This window comes from Mercenaria mercenaria, chromosome 14 (assembly GCF_021730395.1).
Source record: "Mercenaria mercenaria strain notata chromosome 14, MADL_Memer_1, whole genome shotgun sequence".
Taxonomy (NCBI): Eukaryota; Metazoa; Mollusca; class Bivalvia; order Venerida; family Veneridae; genus Mercenaria; species Mercenaria mercenaria.
Genome location: NC_069374.1, coordinates 55,104,162 through 55,128,787, shown reverse-complemented (window position 1 = coordinate 55,128,787; position 24,626 = coordinate 55,104,162). Strand labels below are relative to the sequence as shown.

The 24,626-nt window shown below is 36.7% G+C and overlaps 1 protein-coding gene across 4 annotated transcripts in view; it reads right to left on the bottom strand.

Annotated features, from left to right (window-relative positions):
• Nucleotides 1-3,545: 3,545 nt before the first annotated feature.
• Nucleotides 3,546-24,626, bottom strand: part of LOC123527550 (uncharacterized) — a 49,003-nt gene continuing 27,922 nt past the window's right edge. Inside the window, exons 5-6 of one of the 4 annotated variants that reach the window (XM_053523557.1) lie at nucleotides 11,594-12,078; nucleotides 7,464-7,600 (exon numbers count right to left, since the gene is read on the bottom strand). In XM_053523557.1, the coding sequence (XP_053379532.1) occupies nucleotides 7,598-7,600; nucleotides 11,594-12,078 (488 nt within the window). In that variant the 3' untranslated portion in view covers nucleotides 7,464-7,597. Of the gene's footprint in view, nucleotides 7,601-11,593; nucleotides 12,079-18,665; nucleotides 19,196-24,626 lie in introns of those variants that run through there. The other 3 variants (XM_053523554.1, XM_053523553.1, XM_053523549.1) reach the window with 3 other exon arrangements.

Below are 24,626 nucleotides of genomic sequence, written 5' to 3'. Positions count from 1 at the left end.
GTTAACACATTTTTTGTCAATCGAACTCCTGGATAAGCCATGCCTTGTCATACGACAGACAAATGTATTACAGACAAAATCATGTCATTTATATAAAACGATTATTACATTGGAAAGCATAGGAAAGTATAGATGCACAACATTTTTTCATGGTACTCAGCACGAATATCAAACTTATCAGACGCGCATCAATAATGTTATACCTAAGGCTTACAATAACATACAAATTATAAGCTCCTTACAATATATGTAAATAAACAGAATAATAACATATAAATCGCCTCTGATGCAAATGCTCTGTTTTGTTGTTTTTTTCTTTGTGAGTTCGATTCCAAAACCCATATAAATTCTTTTTAAACTTCAATTTATTGCTTTCAATTAGGTCTGAAACAACGATGACAACTCCAGAAAGTCATATCATTGTTTCAACAACTTTACTAACCGAAACGTGCCATTATTAACACGTAATTATACTAAAATACAATTAAATATGATGTAATGTTTCGGAAGCTCACCTGTGACTTTTTTTTTTAAACAAAACGGGTTAGTTCTACAAATTTCAAGACAATAGAATGCTTCATTTTAATTAGCATTGCCCGGAAACATATAAGACACCACCGTTTTCATACGAAAATATGAACAAAGGAATGAATTAAAGACGGGACAAAAAAAAACAACAAACTTACACAAAAGTCGTGTGGCTGGTGCTCAGATACAGATATAGTCAAATCCGACTAAAAGAACTGAAAATGCTGGAAAATGCTGGTCTTCGTGAACAGGTGGTTTCTGCAGACAGGTAAAGTTTAGTAAGCAGGCTTTATGACATTTATTGGGAAGTAGTATACAGTACGGGTTCGACTGTATTTGTTAATGAGAACGAGCTATATGCTTCATTGATATTCAGTATGATTTCAACCATATGTTAGCAATAGAAGATCATTAATGGAGGTCATCACTGCTTAAGACGCACTTAATTACGAAGTAATGTAATGAAAACAAAATGCGGAATAAGGCCGTGACTTTATTATAATTTATAAATGAAAATTATGGCATATTTTAAAAATAACACATGGTTTATAGAAAAATAGTGAGGAATATGAGAAGGAATTGCTCCAACTAAGATTCATGGAAGCAACATAGCTGCGCAATATACTAGACCTATTAGAATATCGAAGTTTTTTGTTAATCCAGCTGCCTTACGGAAGGTCGGTGGTTCTACCCAGGTGCCCGCTCGTGATGAAATAATGCATGGAAGGGCACCTGAGGTCTTCCTCCACCATTAAAGCTGGATATGACCTATCATATGTCCCATATTCAAATTGTTTAGTGCAAATGGTACAGCTTATAAACCATGTTGAATCAGTTATTATAATAATACTTTAAACAATCAGAATGAGTAATAAGAAAATATTGACATAAACAATGTCCATACCAAGTTTGACATTTCCTCCAGTTTGTAGCCTTTTGGAATTATCACATCATTTCGTATTATCTGGATAACAAGGGTGATAAGGCATTACTACTAGTATTCAAGAGGATTGTGGCATTTGGAAAAACAAAACATTTGAAATATTTAATCACTGTTATAAATTCCTTTAATAAATCCTTAAATCCTACAAATCGATTCCATATCAATGCCCAGCTTCCAGGTCAAAAAGTTTTCACACAAAAATCCATTATCTGAATTTATCAACTCAATTAAAATTATATTGAGACCGTACATTTTCAGTCATTAATTGCATTGAACTTAGATGGCAGCTGGAACTTTTGACCAAGCTCGAAATAACTGCTTAATCTGTGGGGCCTACCGTGCAAGTAAATCCTGTAAGTTTCGCACAAAGTTTGTTTTATTCTTTCATGTTAAGTAGCTCATACGTTGCCAACTGTGAGCAAGTTACCAGAGGTTCAAAATAAAATGAGACAGACTTTAGTTTAGTATAATGAAACCTTGATGTTAGAAACCGTTTGTCCCATTGACTTGGTCTGTAATAGGTAAAGAAAGAAGAAATTATGATGGACCAGTAGGAAAAGCTAACATATATTTGTGTCTTTCTACACCGAGTTTTTTTTTAACTCGTCAGAGCCTCTTATCTTACATTTTATTCAACTTGGTTTAAATATAAAGTCAATATGAAAAGACACTCATGTAATATCCTTAATTTATAAACACAATAGTTGGGCTGTTAGGAATTCCCAGTTCTATACACATGGTGAACAGACCACATTTAGATATCGTAAAACATAAATTTAATCAGATGAAAGCAAGGAAAACAGTGGCTGTTTTGATTGCCGTTACGTTTTTGGTCTCAACATTCCTAAAATATTTAAAATAAAATTGCATGCTTTTGATATTATCAGTGTTTCCCTTAAATGCTGAAGTGTGTATTTTCATGTCATGAATGGGATCAAATATCACGCTGGAATTCTGTAGAGCTGATGACAATCTGACTGGAGGCGAAGTCTACAGGAAAATCTGTTTTCTGGGAGCTTTGTCTCACTGTGTCCCTCTGGTCAGATCGCTTTGTGTCGTACTAGTAGAGGATGAATTGTGCGTGGCTGTGTTTGCCGTATGTAAAGCGCCTTTGAACGTGTTATCATGAAAAGGGCGCTATATAAATCTGGTATAATAATAATAATAATAATTCAGTTTCAATATCAGCGTGACCTTTGACATATTGGCCCCAAAACATTAGCGGACATCCGTTTATCCCAGGCAAGAAATTTATAAAGTTAAAAAGCAGTAGGCACATGCATTTTTCACTAAATTAGTAATAACTGCTTATAACCCCTTCAGTGTTCATTTACTGACCACTGGCAACCATCATATGAAATTTGATTAAAAGATCTTTAGTTATTGAGCAGACAACAATTTTAGTGATTCCAAAACTGATGACAGGTCAAAGGTCACCAAATGAGCACATGCGATCATCCGACACTACTGACGGCCAAAGCATTTATCTAAGCGGGTACCTGGGTTATTAATCAGGAACGATTACGAGTGTTCTATTTGACAGATTGCCTAACAATGAGCATATCTATACACCTCTTGGACAGTGGGAGTGGAATATTATCACACTAATACTTCAGTGAAATAAAGCCCAGATCACTAATAACTTGCACTTCCACTTATCCGTATTTTCGAAAAATGAACTTTTATTTATATTATATCTTATAATGGCATGTTCCTTTTGAAGAAATTAGTGCTGACAGGTATATATAGCATAAATGGTACACCTTTCACCACAGACATCTACAGTCATTTTCAATACATTTTAGGAAGTATTTATGAATCAGGTTGTGTAGACTATTGCTAAGATGCTATGATTCTACTTGTTGTTCAAACTCTAGTGTTCACATCAAATGTCTGTCCATGTATCACCATTTCATCCACTTAATTTGTTAAAGGGATTTTCATTTTTTTTTTTTTTTTTGCTGCAATGTGGTTAATAGATATCGTACCATAAATAGTATGAATATGACAGAATCCTGCAGCCGAAGCCAATAACCAGAATAACTCATTTATTGATGTGCCTTACATGGATACAAGCACTCCCAGGGCTACGTTGGTACTTGGGATAAGCCCTAGTGCAAATATAGTGATGCTAATGACCACTAATTCAAGGCTCGCCACTGACATGCAACAAAGACAACAATATGGCAGTGTTTGTTTGAAGGCATGCAACAAATGATAATAGAACATCCATGAACATTTTGTTTACATGTTGCACTGGTTCACCCGTAACTAAAAACAGACACACTTCTTATTCCTTTTTATAATATTCTACTTAATAATATGTACATTACATCAAACTGTATTTTCTTCTCTACAATAGGCAAAATCTTGTATATTATACATATTTAATTCTAGAATATAAAACATTACTCATTGTAGAAAAATATAAAGTCTTAAGTATTCAAATTTCATTCATAATAAAATTACCTGTAAATAAAGGGCAAAAATACATCACATAATAAGAATCTATCAAAATGCTGTAAAATGTACATCATGTACCAGAATGTTAATACCAAAAGGACAAAAATGACAATGATGTCTATTATTTGTTGACACACTGCCTGACTTACATATTTCAACCATAGAGAAAAGGTCTATACAAACTTAAGCCATGGCAAGATCTGACATGACCTTTGACCCTTTGTGTGACCTTGACTTTTGAAATAGGGAACTGTGTCTTATGGCAATACTCTGCTTCACAGAGAGAATTATTTCTACCAATTAAAACAAGAGGGCAATGATGGCCTTAAATCGCTCACCTGTTATCATTGCACTTGAGGACAAGAAGGTCCTCAGAAAAAATATCTAAGTCCAAAGGACAGGAACAACAAAGTAAATAAATTTAAGCAAAAAGAAAAAAAAATCTTACATGGTACAGATATGTCAAAATACACCTAAAAATTGGAGGTACCATCCATGTTATACCACAGAAAAGTGCTAATTCTGGTCCTTTCAGGGGCCATAACTCTGGAACCCATAATGGAATCTAGCCAGTTCAAGAAAGGAACCAAGATCTTATAGTGATGCAAGTTGTGTGCAAGTTTGGTTAAAATCAAATCATAAATGAAGCTGCTATTGTGCAGACAAGGTCAAAATAGCTAATTCTGGCCCTTTCTGGGGCCAAAACTCTGGAACCCATAATGGGATCTGGCCAGCTCAAGAAAGGAACCAAGATCTTATGGTGATACAAGTTGTGTGCAAGTCTGATTAAATTCAAATCATAAATGAAGCTGCTATTGTGCAGACAAGGTCAAAATAGCTAATTTTGGCCCGTTCAGGGGCCATAACTCTGGAACCCATAATGGAATCTGGCCAGTTCAAGAAAGGAACCAAGATCTAATAGTGATACAAGTTGTGTGCTTTGGTAAAAATCAAATCATAAATAAAGTTGCTAGTGTGCAGACAAGGTCAAAATAGCTAATTCTGGCCCTTTCAGGGGCCATAACTCTGGAACCCATGATGGGATCTGGCCAGTTCAAGAAAGGAACCAAGATCTTATGGTGATACAAGTTGTGTGCAAGTTTGGTTAAAATAAAATCATAAATGAAACCACTATCGTGCAGACAAGAAATTGTGGACGGACGAAGGGCGATCACAAAAGCTCACCCTGTCACTATGTGACAGGTGAGCTAAAAAAACAAGAGCTGTCACTAATGGTGACAAATGCCCCCGCAGCACCTTGACCTTTGACCTGGTGACCCCAAAGTTAGTAGCAGTGGTGTACTCATAAACTACTATCAGCATGTGAAGTTTGAAGGTCCTGGGTGAAGTGGTTCGCGAGTAAAGTGCCTTCATGCAAAAAGTTAACGTTGGCCCCTGTGACCTTGACCTTTGACCTGGTGACCCCAAAGTCAGTAGGGGTGGTGTACTCAATAAGTACTATCAGCATGTGAAGGTCCTGGGTGCAGTGGTTCGCGAGTAAAGTGCCTTCATGCAAAAAGTTAACGTTGGCTCCAGTGACCTTGACCTATGACCTGGTGACCCCAAAGTCAGTAAGGGTGGTGTACTCAATAAGTACTATCAGCATGTGACGTTTGAAGGTCCTGGGTGCAGTGGTTTGCGAGTAAAGTGCCTTCATGCAAAAAGTTAATGTTGGCCCTTGTGACCTTGACCTGTGACCTGGTGACCCCAAAGTCAGTAGGGGTGGTGTACTCAATAAGTACTATCAGCAAGTGAAGTTTGAAGGTCCTGGGAGCAGTGGTTCGCGAGTAAAGTGCCTTCATGCAAAAAGTTAACGTTGGCCCCTGTGATCTTGACCTTTGACCTGGTGACCCCAAAGTCAGTAGAGGTAGTGTACTCAATAAGTACTATTAGCACGTGAGGTTTGAAGGTCCTGGGTGCAGTGGTTCGCGAGTAAAGTGCCTTCATGCAAAAAGTTAACATTGGCCCCTGTGACCTTGACCTTTGACCTGGTGACCCCATAGTCTGTAGGGGTGGTGTACTCAATAAGTACTATTAGCATGTGAAGTTTGAAGGTCCTGGGTTCACTGGTTCGCGAGTAAAGTGCCTTCATGCAAAAAGTTAACATTGTGACGAACGAACGAACGAAACTAACTAACTAACGAACGGACAGTTGAAAACTAATATGCCTCCCTTCGGGGGCATAAAAATAATAATGGCTTTGGCCAGACCTTTGACAACCTTAGTGTGACCTTGACTTTTGAGACAGGAGTGTGTAACTTGTTAAAAAAAATTAGGCAGTCATCTACTCCATATAATAAAAGAGTTCCATGCACGTCAAAGTTATGACACAGACACAAATCCTAAATGACATATGAACCCAAAGTGTGACACTGACCCAGGAGTCTGCATGCAACACTATTTCTCTTCAGGCAAACATTTTTGGACCAATCCATGTATGTAAAAGTTGCTGCTAAGACAACCCTAACATGACCTTTGACCCCCAATGTGAAACTGACCTTTGAGTCTGGAGTTAGTACATGACACTTCATCTGCCAAATAAGAAAGATAGCTCAAAGCATTTGAAAGTTATGACATGACATTTGACCCCCACTCCTAAGTGTGACCTTGACCTTTAAGATATGGATGTTGGTTCATGCTTGCCTTTCCTCCTAATTTAGGTAAACATTTTATACCAAATACAAAGAAGATTGTTTCATGTCAAAGTTATTGTCTGCACAAAATGAAACAGATATTTTGGCAACTAAGTCCAGCCCATTGCAAGCAGCTAAACAGAAATTAGAGAAATAACTTAATTCTGTTGTTCATACTCCGACAATGCACTCTCCACAATTTTTTCATAAGCCTTTGTCTGCAACAAAGTTTCAATACCACTTTCAACCTCATAGTCATCAGATTTTGGCTGTATATTTAAAGTTGTTTTTGAGTCGGCAGACAATGACCCAGTTTCTTCACACACACCACATTCTGCTACATTTTCATGTTTAATGTTATCATGACCCACTGCCTCACTTTGTGACTTCTCATCATTTGTAACTGCATAGCCTCTGTTTGGAAAATTACCGGATTCCGGATAATTCATAAACCCAGATGTTTGTTCACCAGAGGTACTTGTATTAACCAAATTTCCCAAACTTCCCAAGTTCATAATTGCATTAGTTGCTTCAGAGCCCTGTGCCATTACATTAAACCCTTCTACTTTACTATAATCATTGATATAGTTTTGTTTTGATGATCCGGCAGAATCATCCCTGTACGACGTCACGTTGTACCGATTTCTCCAGCTGTGTAACCATCCGTTTGAACCTTTGAAATCCTTCGCCTGTAAATGTTGCGCAATTTGTAGCGCTTTTTCTTGAATCATTGGCCCTGACATTTGTACACCATTTTCCCGCGATGTTTTGAACCATTGCCAAACTAGTTCGTTAACCTCAGCAAATTTACTGTTCGTGTTAAACCTTTTTCTTTTTGTATTTGCATTAAATTCGTAATGCTCCTTGAGCAGCTGTCTATTTTTGATCATATCAGCTACTGCCGACTTACTGATATTGTATTTTTCTGCCAGTTTCCGCTGTGATGTTGTTTCACCCGACTCAAATTCCTGTATGATCTGTATTTTCTCGTAAAGTGACAGCGTTGTACGTTCTTTCGGAGGATACTTTCTTACTGAAAATATATGAAACAAAGTAATATATATATATTTACACAATAAAAGTACACAAGATTGAAGTAGAGCAAATTCTGTTTATAATTTTACTTTTAAAGGCATTTTATGGCGACTTTACCAGTGAGTCCTGCGTGTTTAGATTTTGTGCAACAAATACCAAAACCTGACCCCCTCTTAAGTGAATAATTGTCTTGGTATGGAAATCATCGCTTTTACTGAATAACCTCTGTTTTGGTATGAAAATCATCCCTTTCACTGAATAATCTCTTCAAACCAAAAACTTTGCAATTTTTTTTTTTTTTTTCTTAGGTTCAAAGGCTCTTCATTTTTGAACATTTTCATTACACCACAATCAACTTGTTATGTATGTTACAGACAAAATGTCTATATGAAACAGAGGGCAGTTTTTGTCTTAAGATTATTCCGGACCAGGAAGAAAGCTAATGTAACAAGAGCTGTCGGAGGACAGCAACGCTTGACTATTCAACAGCCTTGTCGACTGAATGAATACGAAAGTCGAAAAAGGGGCATAATTTAAAAAAAGCAAAATAGGGTTATGGAACCTGCATAGTGCTTATCAGCTCATGACAGTGGACAAGTGTGTGAAGTTTCAATCCATTCCCATTAGTGGGTACTGAGATACCAGCTTACATATAAGAATTTAACCCAAAACTCCTAAGTTTAAAAAGGGGCATAATTTTGTAAAATGCAAAGTGGAGTTATTGACCCTTTGCACTGCATGTCATACCATGACAGTGAACAAGTGTGTGAAGTTTCAATCCTTTCCCATTAGTGGATACTGAGATACCAGCTTACAAACAAAACCTTTACCAAAAAATTCTAAGTCGAAAAAGGGGCATAATTTTGTAAAAAAACAAAATAGAGTTATGGAACCTGCTTTGTGTATGTCAGATTATGACAGTGAACAAGTGTGTGAAGTTTCAATCCATTCCAATTAGTGAGTACTGAGATACCAGCTTACATACAAAACCTTAACCAAAAAATTCTAAGTCGAAAAAGGGGCATAATTTTGTAAAAAAGCAAAATAGAGTTATGGAACCTGTGCAATGTAAGTCAGTTTATCACAGTGAATAAGTGTGTGAAGTTTCAATCCATTCCCACAAGTGGTTACTGAGATACCAGCTTACATACAAAACCTTAACCAAAAATTTTTAAGTCAAAAAAGGGGCATAATTTTGTAAAAAAGCAAAACAGAGTTATGGAACCTGTACAATGTAAGTCAGTTTATCACAGTGAATAAGTGTGTGAAGTTTCAATCCATTCCCACAAGTGGTTGCTGAGATACCAGCTTACATACAAAAACTTAACCAAATCGGGACGCGGACGCCGATGCGGACGCCGACGCAGACGCGGACACCGACGCATGGGCGAGTCCAATAGCTCTACTATTCTATGAATAGTCGAGCTAAAAACTAATGTCGAAACATTGGTGAAAAATAAAGTGACATGTTAAAATTTTTGTTTGTAGTTTTGACTTCTTTTCATACTTATGTGTTCAGATTATACCAATACATGTTTTAATAGAATCATTAGAGAGAACATTGTTTTGCTCAAGAACTGATGGAGAAAAAAGAAATGCAGTTCTTACATAATTACAGGTTTAAAAGCAGTTGCTACACAAACAGAAACTGTATGCTGCAATAAATGAATTCTTAAACAACAAAAAAGTATGTTTGAGATTCCATATTTATAATGGTATGTGCAGAAATTTATCATAAATTATGTTCAAAGCAGCCTGACTGTGGTTTTAAAATTAAGAACATTAAACTGTTACCAAAATTGAGCTAAAAAACATAATTTTGCCATTCACAGCCATTTTGCATTTATTCTTACATGTGCAGCAAACAAAATCTCAAGATCACACTATTACAATCACAGGCTACTTTTCAGCTTCTGACTGTGGAGAAAGACCGCTGGTGCCTCTTACTTTGGTCAAACCAGGCATCTTGGTAGAACCATTTGAGCCACGCCTTGAGGAGAACAACATAGTGGCTTTGCGACCAGTCTGGTCAGGATCCATGCTGTTCGCTTTCAAAGCCTGTTTGAATTAGAGAAACTGTTCGCGAACAACATGGATCCTGACCAGACTGCCCAGATGCGCAGGCTGGTCTGGATCCATGCTGGTCACAAAGTCACTATGTTGGTTTTCTCATGGCACGGCTCATTTAACTTCCGAAAACCATCTGGATAGCTTCTCCACATGAAAAAATTCTGTACGACGCAAGGATTCCAAGGCGCAGCAATTAAGGGTAAGTGATCTGAAGCAAGGAACATTAACCACACAGCCACAGAGATCCTCATACAGAAATTTACTACATGTCATACATAATTATATACATATACAAACTGTATACTCCTCATAAAATAAACAAACGTTTTTGTAAACATGGATGGTTCCCAACTGAAGAGGATCTATGCTCAAAAATAATGACAAAATACAATTATACATATCACATATCCGCAGCCCTGACCAACCTATAAACCGGGCCAGTCTATTTAATTAGTACAACAACACTGTTGACCCATTTAAACAAGGAGTAGGCATTATCAACATGTAATATAATAACCTCTGCTTCAAGGTCATGTTATATAAGATCAAACTTTCTGAATAATAATAAACTATTCTGGAAATAACTGAAAAACAAAGCAGACTGTGCTAATACTCTCATTTGTGTCTGTAGTAAGGCTTTCAAAACATTTATATATCAAATACAATTCTCTTATTACCTCAAGAAGTATATGATTTTCTAATTTACTGAAAAAAAAAGACAAAAGAAAATGTTCTTACAAGGTATGTCTAACTTTACTGTCTGATTGTAATGTCATGAAATGAAAAAGATTCTGGTAACAGGTGTGATGTGCTGTCTCAGCTTCCAATATCATGTCTATAAACTGGCTCTGATAAGATCTGTTTGTTTTTTATTACTAGGGATTTTTTTTTTCTTTATTTTTGTTGGGTTTAACGTCACACCTACACATTTATAGGTCATATGGCAACTCTCCACCTTTGATGGTGCAGGAACACCCCAGGTGCCACTTCGTGCATTGTCATCACAAGCGGGCACCTGGGTAGAACCGACCTTCCGCACGCTGGCTGTATGTCTTCCTCACATGAAGAATTCAACGCCCCAAGTGAGGCTCAAACCCACATTGGAGAGGGCCAAGTGAATGGGAGTCAGCGACCTACACCACTCAGGCACAGAGGCCCCCTACTAGGGTTTAATTGGGCAAAATGTTAACAATGGTAAAATGAAGCAAAAAACTTGAACAGACAAACCAAATGGTTGAAAAGGGGCCAATGTTTGGTGGATTGTGACAAAAATCAAACTTAGCTTGCATTTTTAATCAAGTACCTGCCTACCAAAAATGAACTGAATTACAGGACCATTCATTATTGAACAGACATCAAAATTTTGCCAAGTTTGTCAAAAAGGGGCCTTAACTCTGGCAATGATAAGTAAACAGTAATCAGAATCCTCCTTTCAATAATATCACTGTTTACCAAAATGAAATCAATCCTTCTATCCTTCCAAGAGCTAACATAAGAGCACAGACAGAAAAATCCATCAACAAGGTGACTCCAGTATACCCCCTGGGTTTAATCTGAGAATAAATATAGTCAAACCTGTCTTAAAAGACCGCCCTTGGGAGAGCCAAAATGTGGTCTTTTTTGGTAGGTGGCGTTTATTCAGAGGTTAAAATACATTGTAAATGTTAAAATGGGAAACAAAACATGACTGTGGTCTTTTGAGCCAGGTGGTCTATGTTGAGAGTTGGTCTTTAACACAGGTTTGACTGTACTGAACAGTACTGTCTCTAGGATTTTAATGACTGAAGTTATCAGTTCTTAGTTATAAATATTGCAAGCATTTTTGGACCGTAAAGTAATTGTTTACAAGTAAAACCAAATTCAACAACTTCCTAATTAAATCTACAATAACATAACTGCTTATAAAACAAGCTCAATGCACCTTTGCTGCAGATGACTGGGCAGTACGTTTTACTGATAATTTCCTGAAGAAATCAATACCGAATCGTTCACGCCATTTATTCAACCAACTACTGGTGGCTTTAAAATTTTCCATCTTTAAACTTTTTGCTAAAGCATTTGCTTTCTTCAAAATCATAGGTCCATCCATTACCACTCCCTCTTTCATATTTTTCTCGAACCATTTCCATAGCAGGTCATTTAAGGTCAATGTTTTACCACCATCAGTTACTTCATTTAACTTCCGGTATCTTTTCCTCACATTGTAAAGAGCCGACTGGCTCTCCGCTATATAAAATTGTCGTCGCCTTATAATGTCATTAACCGTGCTTTTTCCAATGTTATACTTTTTTGCTAGGGCCTTCTGGGATACATTTCCAGTTTCAAATTCCTTAATGAGCTCAACTTTAGTCTCTATCTTCAGAAAGCTTTTCCTTCTCTGCTGTTTACTTCCCTTTTTGCCAGCCTCTGAAAGTAACAACAAACACAGTTCAGGTCAGATTGTCACTAGTAGAGATGAGTGCCTCCCTATCACTTCACCCTGCTCTCCAGTGGAGAGTAATGCTTGCCTATGGGTTAGGTATAAGGTTAGGGTCATTGCTGGTGACCTTGTTGCAAAAGTTATGCAAACTTTCTCTTGAATGGTTTAAAAGTTTAAGCTGAGATGCAAATGTTTTGTACTGACTAACAAAATAATAAACATATGGACAGCGGGAAAACTATATGGCATTTCCTGCTTTTATTGCATAAAAAATGACTTCTAGCGCAGAACGTCAGAAACTGACAAAAAATATTAGGTTAATGTGAAACCATTAACCCTTACCCTGCTAAATTTCTATATTGAACTTGTCCATCTTTCATTTAGGACAGTACCATTAACTGTTAGAAGGGGTGCATACCAAAAAGATACTGACTGAATGGCAAACAGTGCAGATCATGATCAGACTGCACCAATGTGCAGAATCAATTGTGTTCAGCTAGGGCAGGGTTTATATATGTGGGGGACTAATTTTTTGTAGATTTCATGGTTGTGTCAATCCACAAAATAAAATCCCAATAAACAAGCAAAATTTCCCTTCAGTAATGTGCAACTTCCCCTCATGAATCACATGTTCAGATGAATGACTTCAAATATATTATCATTTGTGAAATAAACCATGAAGAAAACCAAATATCCAACAAATCGAATGCAAAGTTGTCTTGTGTTCTACCTGTAAAGCTAACCTGGCACACTAGTTTTTTGCATACAGTACCTAAGCATAACATCCAGCTATTTAAATGTCACTCCTTACGCTAATAACGTGTTATTATACAGGTTTATTGTTATTGGCATGGGTTATCAGATTCATTCTGCCCTCTACAATTTTGTCTCTACATAAAGTTATATTATATGAAATTCATAATAAGGGAATATATAAGGAATAAAATGACTTAGAATAGTAAATATAAAGAGATATTATGAATATGATGAAGCAAAAACTCAATTTGCCATAACTTTGTTAATACTGCATACTCAGTCTGCTTAACTGGGTGTTTTAAGTACTGGGAGATAATCATGAAAATGTCTTCAATTATAGCCATCTTTATAAAAACAATGCAAATAGGAACTCTTAATGTGCCAATCTAACTCCGAAAATATAAATTACTAAATTATTTAGGTATTACTTAACCTTTTGTAAGAAAAAAATGAAAATCATTTTCTTAGTATCAATAATCTCTTAATGGTTTGGTGTTTATCAAGAAATGGGATGTGAAAAAAATCTTGGTCATTGGGAAGTATCTCTGAAACATGTTTGTTGTTACATCCAGTGCCACACTGCTACTAAACAGTACTAATAGCAAAACAATTTTCAGTGGATTCTTGCCCATGAACCTCTCTCAGAAGGCTGTGTGTTGGTATTTTCTTGTTTTTAGCTGCATCTCTGTGTGTTGACTGACATCCTTCGGGGCAACCATTTGCCTGATAATTTGTGTAAATTTAAGGGTAAATAGAAGTGAGAGTATCTCTAGACTCTGAACAACATCTCTAATATATATTTGTTTCTTTTTTCTTATATGTCTGGTGACTCAAGTAGGTAGGCGAGAGTATCTAGTTATTGAGCAAATATTCATGGTATATGTTTATCCTTCATTTGGTCATAGTGACATCATTTTTTTCCAGTGGTATCCAAGGCAAGTAGGTGTGAATATCCTAGTATTGTTTCTGAAAATGTATCCATGGTAACTGTTTGTTGTGACATCAAATCTTTCCATGCAATCATTTTGCTGGTATCCAAGACTGGTATGTGAGAGTATCTAGTTAATTAGTTAACAGGTATCTCCATGGTACCTGTTTATTGTGACATACCTTCCCAAGTCATCATTCTGCTCGTATCCAAGGCAAGTAGGTGAGAGTATCTATTACAGTTACAGACATGTATCCATAGCAACTGTTTGATTTGACATCAAATCCTTCCTACAGTTAATGAGCATGGATCTACAGTATATGTTCATTGTTACTCTGTATCATTGTCGGCAACCATTTATGTGATATCTAGGCACAAATATCTAGTTACTAAGCAGGAATGCATAGTACATGTATATGTTTGTTATGACATCATATCCCTCCAAGTAATCATTTGGTATTTATCTAGAGCACTATCTAGTCCCTGTGTATATATACCTCATATATATCTCTGATATCTGTTTGTTGTTACATCTTTTCTTGCCCCACAAACATTTGTAAGGGTGCATATAAGTTACTTAGCAAGCATTATTTTTGTCTGCCTGCTGACCTCAGTAAGGAGAGCTCATATCTACGGATTGCAGGGTTAAGAATTCGATCCCCAGGCAAGGCGTGCGTTCTCTATGACGATTTGATAAAAGACATTGCATTTTAAATCAATCGTCCTCACCTCTGATTCATGTTGGGTAGTTGGCAGTTACTTGAGAACAGGTTTGTATTAATACAGAATCCAGGAACACTGGTTAGGTTAACTGCCTGCCGTTACATAACTGAAATACTGTTGAAAAACGGCATTAAGCCCAAAACAAACGCAGCCTGGTGAGTTTGAGCATCTAGTCACTGAGCATTATCTCTAATACTTCCCATATATACAAGCAAAAACAAATACAACAAGCAAATTTGATGAATTGGTATCCCCCGCCGAAAGGGTTTGTGGTGAGGAATGGCAAAAAAATATATCCGTCAAAAAGTTAAGGATGTTAATAAGAAGCAAATAATTTCATTAGTCAAAATCAATTTAACAGAAAACAAATGTTTAATTAAAGAGTACAAAATAAATGTATGATACTTTGATCCTGACTGAAGAATTTATTTTGAATGGGATATGCTTATTGTAATAAGCTTAGCTTTTAAAATTAAATGCAGTTAATTGAAATGTGAGCTTGAAGTTTAACTGGAACGAAATATTGTCTTTGAGTGGTTTAGCACCAGGTGTTGCTGTTTAACATGTACATTTGAACTTAAAAGAACAGATGTCCTTAAGAGAACACAGGTAAGATATCTTGAACATGGCTGAGGGCAAGGTTTGTGCAGTCACAACTTAACATGTTGAAGGTTTGAACATTTAAAAAAAAAAAAAGGAATGGAAATATAATTATATATGTATATATTTATTTTTTTAGGGGGTGTGGGTGCGGGGGAACGGGAGAGGAAACAAAATTTCACATGCTGATTATAAATATTGATGGAAAATTAAAAATGAAAAAAAAAAAAGGGTAAAAGGGTGAAGTTGGGGGGCGAGGTGCAGAGGATGCATGATTAGTGGTGGGCATGACTGTATGGAGGAGTGAGGTGGGGGAACTTGCATGTTGATAAATAATCATGGAAGGTTTGAAAAAAAATCTAAAATAAGAAATGAAAAAAAAAAAATTTATTTGTTTTTTTTGGGGGGAAGGGGGGTTGGGAGGGGGAGGGGGTGTGACCAAGGCAAGTGGGTGACCAGGTGTAGGTGCGCAACTTCACATGTTTCTAATAAATGTTCACAGAAAAGAATGAAAGAAATTTAATGAAATTCTGCCGAATGGTAAGTTTGTTATGTACAAATATGTGGATTTTTTTTAGGGGGGGGGGGGGCAGAGGATGCATGATCAGTGGTGGGCATGACTGTATGGAGGAGTGAGGTGGGGAAATGGTACAACTTGCATGTTGATAAATAATCATGGAAGGTTTGAAAAAAAATCTAAAATAAATGAAAAAAAAAAAAAAAAATTGGGGGGGGGGGGGGGGGGGGGCTTGGGATGGGGAGGGAGTGTGACCAAGGCAAGTAGGTGACGAGGTGTGGGTGCGTAACTTCACATGTTTATAATAAATGTTCACAGAAAAGAATGAAAGAAATTTAATGAAATTCTGCCAAATGGTAAGTTTGTTATGTACAAATATGTGGATTTTTAGACAATTAAAGGGCAATAACTCTGAAGTTACAAAAGAAATCCGTACAAAATTGTGTGTGCACAGCCACATTATAGTGCTCTAAATTCTGTTAAAGTTTCATAGTTCAAGGTCAAATATATCAAAAGTTATGATGCAGAAATTGCCATATCTATAGATCTATAGTACCCTATATTATAGTTAACACTAGAAACTTCTAAGGGCCATAACTCTGGTGTTACTTGGGCAATCTGTCTGAAACTTGATGGGCCCCATAACCTCATAGTGGTGAACATGTTTATGAAGTTTGTCTGAAAAAAAAAGTAAAATAATGATTTTTTTTTGGGGGGGGGGGGGGGGGGGGGGGGGGGGAGGGGTGTGATCAAGGTAAGGGGGTGACCAGGTGTGGGTACACAACTTCAATTGTTTACAATAAATGTTCATGGAAAAGAATGAAAGAAATTTAATGAAATTCTACCATATGGTAAGTCTGTTATGTACAAATATGTGGATTTTTATACAATTAAAGGGCAATAACTCTAAATTTACAAATAAATCCAAACGAAATTGTGTGTACACAACCACATTATGGTGATCTAAATTCTGTTTAAGTTTCATAGTTCTAGGTGAAATATATCAAAAGTTATGATGCAGAAATTGCCATATTTATAGTACCCTATATAGTTAACACTAGAAACTTCTAAGGGCCATAACTCTGGTGTTACTTGGGCAATCTGACTGAAACTTGACGGGCCGCAAGAACTCATAGTGGTGAACAGGTATATGAAGTTTTAAATAAATATTCCCAACCATTTCCTAGATATGGCTCCGGACGGACGGAAAGACAGACGGAAGGACGGACAACGCCAAAACTACATCCCTCCGACTTTCGTCGGGGGATAATTAAGAAGGGAGTGGCTAGTCACGGAGCATTATCTCTAATACTTCCCATATATACAAGCAAAAACAAATACAATTAAGAAGGGAATGGCTAGTCACTGAGCTGATAACTGAAGTATGTTTACCATTCAATCACACATTTGTCAGTGATACACTTAAACTTCTTTACATAGACTGCATATGTGATTAAAGTAAAAACTATAATCTAAAACATGCATATAGCATGCAACTATGACGTAACATGCATGTGGCAAGCAAGCACATAATTCCAACCTCTAGCTTTAAAGAAATTAGTCTCCAAATGCATCTTGTGTTAATAAATCTCTTTTGTTTTTAAACCAAATTGACATAAGAAATTTGCAGTTTATACTCCTGTATGAGAAAGATTTCAGAACAAGTATTATCCTTACACAAAACTTGTTAGATGAATTAATAATCTCTCTATATGAAGATATTGATATTGGTACATGTGATTCTTTAACAAACGGATCAATGATAGAGAGTACCATTTTATCAAACAAGAAAAGCATTTTGTGAAGCTATGGGCTATTATGCCTATTATATATACCTTGTGTGTAAAAGTAAAGAAGATTCAAAAAGGAATGTGTTAGATACCATTCAACAGCTTATCTAGACAGAATACACTCAAACCTGTCTTAAACAGCCAGTCAATAAAAGGGGCAAAAGTGGCCTTTAAGACAGGTTGTTGCTTAATTGTATACGGGTTAATTAGTTGGGTAATATCAAATGTGGCTGTGTAAGACAAGTGGTTGCCTAATACAGAAGACCATAATTATGCACAGCTTTGACTGAACGTCATGCTAACACAAACATGAAAACAACATTTTATGAAAACAAAACTTAAGTACTACTTTATATGTCTTAAAAATGACTGTCAAATCACTTGTCCTTCACTGTTGTGGGTTCAAAACCTAACTTGCGCTAAATAAGGAAGCCATCAAGCTGGCAGATGGAAGGCTGTTGGTTCTATCCATGCACTCTTCCCCTGCCTGAAATAATGTCACCATATGAGTCGAGCCATGAGAAAACCAACAATGGCTTTGCGATCAGCATGGATCCAGACCAGCCTGCACATCCTTGCAGTCTGGTCAGGATCCATGCTGTTCGCTGTTTCTCTAATTGCAATAGGCTTTGAAAGCGAACATTATGGATCCTGACCAGACTGCGTGGATGCGCAGGCTGGTCTGGATCCATGCTGGTCGCAAAGCTACTATGTTGGTTTTCTCATGGCGCGGCTCATATTACCTTAAATTGTGTTGGTGTAACTTAAACACAAGAAAAAACATAAATAACAAGTGCTATTGCAAGGCCAACATGCCTACCTATCGGTAAAGTTTATAAGAGTTATATTTGTTTTTTTCTTTTTGAGAAGCAGTGTAGGAGGGGTAGTGGTGGAGATAATCGTCAAAGAAGTTGAACAGATATATAATTTGAAAGAGAGACGCTTAGGCCCTAAAACTTTAACCTGAATGTAACAGCAACATCAACCATACTGGTAACCAGTCTTTATTCTTCCATTAAATGAGCTAAAAATGATTGTGAATGAAAGGTGAAGGGTAAGTATTCTATAGTGCTCGGCAGTGTCTGATATTCCCTCCTCCATTCTACCTTATGCCACTGCTACAACTTCATTAAAAAAAAAATTAATAATGTTTAAGCTCCCAGGGAAGATTGGGCTTGCCCAATTGTGTTGCCTATCAACAATGTATTATTACAGCTATAAAGTTAAGTATTAACTATATAAGTGTTAATAACGATATACATTTTCTGTCTCCGCTGAAACTGTTTCTTTAGCTACCTCTGTTGTCGTCGACTGTGAAGCACTGGTACATGTAACTGGCCACTGCTTAAAACCCAAAACATTGAATCTATTGCGCCATCTTTTCAACCAACCACTGGAAGCTTTAAAATTTGGAATGTTTAATTTCTTTGCAAACTCTTTAGCTTTCTTCTGAAGTATTGGTCCGTTCATGGGAATGCCGTCATTTATATTTTTTTCATACCATTTCCACACCATTTCGTTCATAACTAAAGTGTTACTGCCATCATCAACAAGACGTAAAGATCGGTATTTTTTCCTCACACTGTACATGTCAGATTTTGTTTGCTCCATGAAAAACTGCCGTTTTTTTATTATATCATCAACAGTGCTTCGCCCAATGTTGTATTTTTTTGCCAATTCTAACCGAGTCACTTTTCCTTTGGCATTCTCATAGTCCTTTATAAGTTGTACTCTTGTCTCCATTGTTACAAAGTTTCTTTTTAGTCCTTTTGTTTTACTTTGGATGGGCACTGAAAGGAACAACAAACATAGTACAGATTTGATTGGTTCTTTGTGTGCACAAATTTGAAACTGACCAATGACAAGCTTGCATTTTTTGAGACTGGTTTGCTTAGTAAGTGTTGTAATCTTTCACTCTGAAATTCAAATTTTAATAATCATTTTCTTGTTTTCTTGGTTCAAGCTATACTTTTCTATTGTGTAATGTTGTTATTTCAATAAACATTTCTCCTCAATCTCTCACCTCTACATCCTTATTCTCCACAACTGACATAACTCATAGGAAACCAATTTGATGAAAGCCAAAACTTTTTGCTGAAACACAAGACTTCACAAAAAATGTGTATGGTCTTAATACACTAGAAAATGTTCCACGAGCACCGCTTTAAACCATAGTGTGACCTTGAAATTTGAGATGACCTTTGCATTTGACCTTATCTCTCATTAGGAAAATATATACATTTTTTGTAATACCAAATATAAAACAAGGAGCTGCATTTTCAAAATGCAAAATCATGCCCTCGGGTATATCACCAAAAATGTTGATTTTGAGGTCTTAAGTTTAAAGGCGAATATCATAATTACAAAGGTCAAGGTCGTCTTTGTGAAGGTCAGTTTGGCACACAGACTGTTGAGTGTGAGGATAAACTTAATAAGGATATTATTGTGGAATATAGGCTGATGGAAAATGATCTTCTTCACAGATAAAGGCCATCTGGTAAGTACTGACAGATAATGGTCAAGATCACCTGATTAGTTTAATTTCAGTCCTGACTAGTAGCATTGATTTCTGATCATAATGACCAAAAACTGTTGTTTATTAAGGTTTTAAGTTTGAAAGTGAATGTCACATGAAGGCCAAGGTCATTTATATATAGGTCAGTTTGTAGGTCTAGTCACAACAATTGATGACTGTGAGTATGATCTAAATTGGGTCAATAATGTGGGCTGTAGCCAATCTGATTTGTATGGAGAGTAAAATGGACGAACAGACAGAGAGACAGTTCAATCACTAAATGCTCCATGCATAAGTGACCGTCGGTTTGGCGGCTCCCAAGTAGTTTCTGTTTGTCTGTGGGGAAAAACTCAAGTGGTAACTGTAACTGATCACCAATGACTGATCAATCAACAGAAATTCTTGTGGGGTGGGCTGGTGGTCATTGCCTCAGAATGTTCGCACGAATGACAAACTCCATTTACATTCAAGTATTAATTCTTTTATTTTATTGTGTTAACTAATGTGCAGTTTATGTAATGTTAAATCAATATTTTAGTATAATCCAGTACTCCAAATATCATTTATGATGTACGTTCGAAATATTATTAAAGATGGAAACATCTAAGACAAGCACCAAAATTGTATTCTGAGTAATTCTGTAAGGTCAAATTATTTTAGAGATATTACTTGTTCGAAATTGCAAAGAAGGCTGCTTTTTTAAATTTTAAAACAGATTTTGAGATTTTAAGGACAATCTCTACTGTAACCATATTAACCAATAAGATTTTATAAGGAATTTTGTATTTAAACTAATGAAGTTTATTTCAGAACATGTTGTTGGCTTCACAATCAGTTAAGGAAGGTATCATGGTGTTTTGTTAACAAGAGCTCGTTGAACACGAAATGCCCACCTTGATGCATTCAGTAATTGCACAAAGAACAGAAATTATATGCTTACTGTAAACAAAAGTTCTACCGTTCTGGTTCAATCTGACCTTGACCTTTAACCTATTTAACTAACAAGAGATCACAGTGATCTTGGAGCCCACCACTGAGCCATTTTTGCATGTTCCAAATTTCAAGACTAGCTCAAGGTCAAAATCAAGGTCAAATTTCATATCGGTACAAAACACTGCGCATGTGGTCCAAATTTGAAAGCTGTGGCTTGAGAAATGTTAAAGTAGGTCACTAGATCAATTTCAAGGTCAAAGTTAATTTCGGTAGACAGAACTATGCATGTGCTTCAAATTTGGAGGCTGTAGCTTGAGAAAAGTGAAAGTAGGTAATAGGTAAAATTCAATGTCAAATTTCAATTCAGAACACAAAAATATGCATGCGGTCAAAATTTGAAGCTGTAGCTTCAGAAATGTGAAAGTAGGTCACTAGGTCAATCTCAAGATCAAAGTTCATTTCGGTACACAAAACTATGCATGGGGTTCAGATTTGAAGGATGTAGCTTGAGAAATGTGAAAGTAGGTCACTAGGTCAAAATCAAGGTCAAATTTTATTTTGGTACAAAAAACTATACATGTGGTCCAAATGAAGCCTGTACCTTCAGAAATGTGAAAGTAGGTCAATAGGTCAATCTCAAGATTAAATTTCATTTCAGAACACATAACTATGCTTGTGGTTCAAATTTGAAGGCTGTAGCTTGAGAAATGTGAAAAAAGATCACTAGGTCAAAATCAAGGTCATATTTTATTTCAGAACACAAAACTAAGCATGTGGTCCAAATTTGAAGTCTGTAGCTTCAAAAATGTGAAAGTAGGTCACTAGGTCAATAACAAGGTCAGTTTGTTTCGGTACACAAACCTATGCAGGTGGTCCAAATTTGAAGGCTGTAGCTACAGAAATGTGAAAGTAGGTCACTAGGTCAAGATCAAGGTCAACTCATATCAAGCTTCATCTTGCCGCTCAAAACTATACATGTGGTCAAAATTTGAATGATGTAGGTTATGGACATGAAGATTCTAAGTTTTTTGCCTATACAAGTCTTTATGTACCGTGTGACCCCCGGGGCGGGGCTATATTTGACCCTAGAGGGATAATTTGAACAAACTTGGTAGAGAACCACTAGATGATGCTACATTACAAATATCAAAGCCCTAGTCTTTGTGGTTTGGTCAAGAAGATTTTCAAAGTTTTTCCCTATATAAGTCTATATAAACCATGTGACCCCCAGGGCGGGGACATATTTAACCCTAGGGGAATAATTTGAACAATCTTAGTAGAGGACCACCAGATGATGTCATATACAAAATATCAAAGCCCTAGGCCCTGTGGTTTTGGACAAGAGGTTTTTCAAAGTTTTTTCCTATATAATTCTATATAAACCATGCGACCCCCGGGGTGGGGCCATATTTGACCCCAGGGAAATAATCTAAACAATCTTGGTAGAGGACCATTGGATTTTGCTACATACCAAATATCAAAGCCCTAGGCCCTGTGGACAAAAAGATCAGAAACCGTTTAACTGTTCCTGGCCAATGTGACCTTGACCTTTGACCTAATGACCTCAAAATCAATAGGGGTCATCTGCTGGTCATGACAAACCTCATTATCAATTTTCCTGACACTAGGCCCAACCGTTCTTGAGTTATTGCCCGGAAACCATTTTCCTGTTCCTGGTCACTGTGTCCTTGACCTTTGACATACTGACCTCAAAATCAATAGGGGTCATCTGCTGGTCATGACCAACCTCCCTATAAACTTTCATGACCCTTGGCCTAAGTGTCCTTAATTTATCATCCGGAAACTGTTAAACTGTTCAGCGTCACTGTGACCTTGACCTTTGACACACTGATCTCAAAATCAATAGGGGTCATCTGCTGGTCATGACCAACCTCCCTATCAACTTTCATGATCCTAAGCCCAAGTGTTATTGAGTTATCATCCGGAAACCGTTTAACTATTCAGGGCCACTGTGACCTTGACCTTTGACATAAAGACCTCAAAATTGATAGGGGTCATCTGCTGGTGATGACCAACCTCTCTATCAACTTTCATGATCCTAGGCCCAAGCGTTCTTGATTCATCATCCGGAAACGGATTGGTCTACATTCTAACCGACCGACCGACATCTACAAAACAATATACACCTCCTTCTTCGAAGGGGGGCATAACAATACTCAACAGCCCATATTTATGTGCTAAAAGCAAAATCTGTTTTATAATCAAATTCTTTAGAAAGTGATTAAGTAAAATTTCTGGCATGTTTAAGCAAGAAAATAATTAGTTAAGTAACATATAATTATGTCAAAACAAATAATGTTACAAAATGGAAAATAAAATTTGAAATTTAAATTAAAAACAAGAGGGCCATGATGGCCCTATATCGCTCACCTGTTATCACTGCACTTGAGACAAGAAGGTCCTCAAAAAAAATATCTAAATCCAAAGGACAGGAACAACAAAGGGTAGAAATTTAACCAAAAAGAAGAAAAAAATTCTTACAAGGTATAGATATGTCAAAAAACACCTAAAAATTGGAGGTACCATCCATGTTGTACCACAGAAAAGTGGTCTCGGTTTTTCCCTATGGCCAATAATAAAGAAGTTACTAAAAATAAGCTATTTATAGTAAGGTAAAAGGGAAGTAATTAAAAAAAAATATATTGTAAGTGAACAAAAGAAGGATCTGCCAAATAAATATGTTGGCATAAATGAAATTTCAGATCAGTATCTTCATTAGTTATGGAGATATACCCATTTTAATTTGAAATAAAGGGAGGTAATTTGACATAAAATCAGTCCATAGTTACCTACCCTGATTGTCTCAGTCCAACTAATAACAATAATGAAATTTCAAATAATTCCTGTAAGTACTTACTGATATAAATCCATTTTGATTACAATCAGGGGAGGTAATCAGATAATAAAATAACTCTGGAACCTACAACTGGATCTGATTTGTCATGGAATCCAAGATTTATTGTTGTAGAAGATATTTTGAAAGTTTGTATCAAATAAAACCATAAATGAAGTCTCTATATGGCTGCAAAAGCCAAAATAGCCGATTTTGGACCTTTAAGGGGCCATAACTCTTGAACCCAAGACGGAATCTGGCCAGTTCAAGAAAGGAAGCAAGATCTTGTGGTGATACAAGTTGTGTGCAAGTTTGGTTAAAATCAAATCATAAATGAAGCTGCTATTGTACAGACAAGGTCGAAATAGCTAATTTTGGCCCTTTCAGGGGCCATAACTCTGGACCCCATTATGGGATCTGGCCGGTTCAAGAAAGGAACCAAGATCTTATGGTGACACAAGTTTTGTGCAAGTTTGATTAAATTCAAATCATAAATGAAGCTGCTATTGTGCAGACAAGGTCAAAATAGCTAATTCTGGCCCTTTCAGGGGCCATAACTCTGAAACCCATAATGGGATCTGGCTAGTTCAAGAAAGGAATCAAGATCTTATGGTGACACAAGTTTTGTGCAAGTTTGGTTAAAATCAAATCATAAATGAAGCTGCTATTGTGCAGACAAGGTCAAAATAGCTATTTTTGGCCCTTTCAGGGGCCATAACTCTGGAACCCATAATGGGATCTGGCCAGTTCAAGAAAGGAACCGAGATCTTATGGTGATACAAGTTGTGTGCAAGTTTGGTTAAAATAAAATCAATAATGAAACCACTATCGTGCAAACAAGAAATTGTTGACGCACGCACGCACGGACGCACGGACGGACGGACTGACGACGGACGAAGGGTGATCACAAAAGCTCACC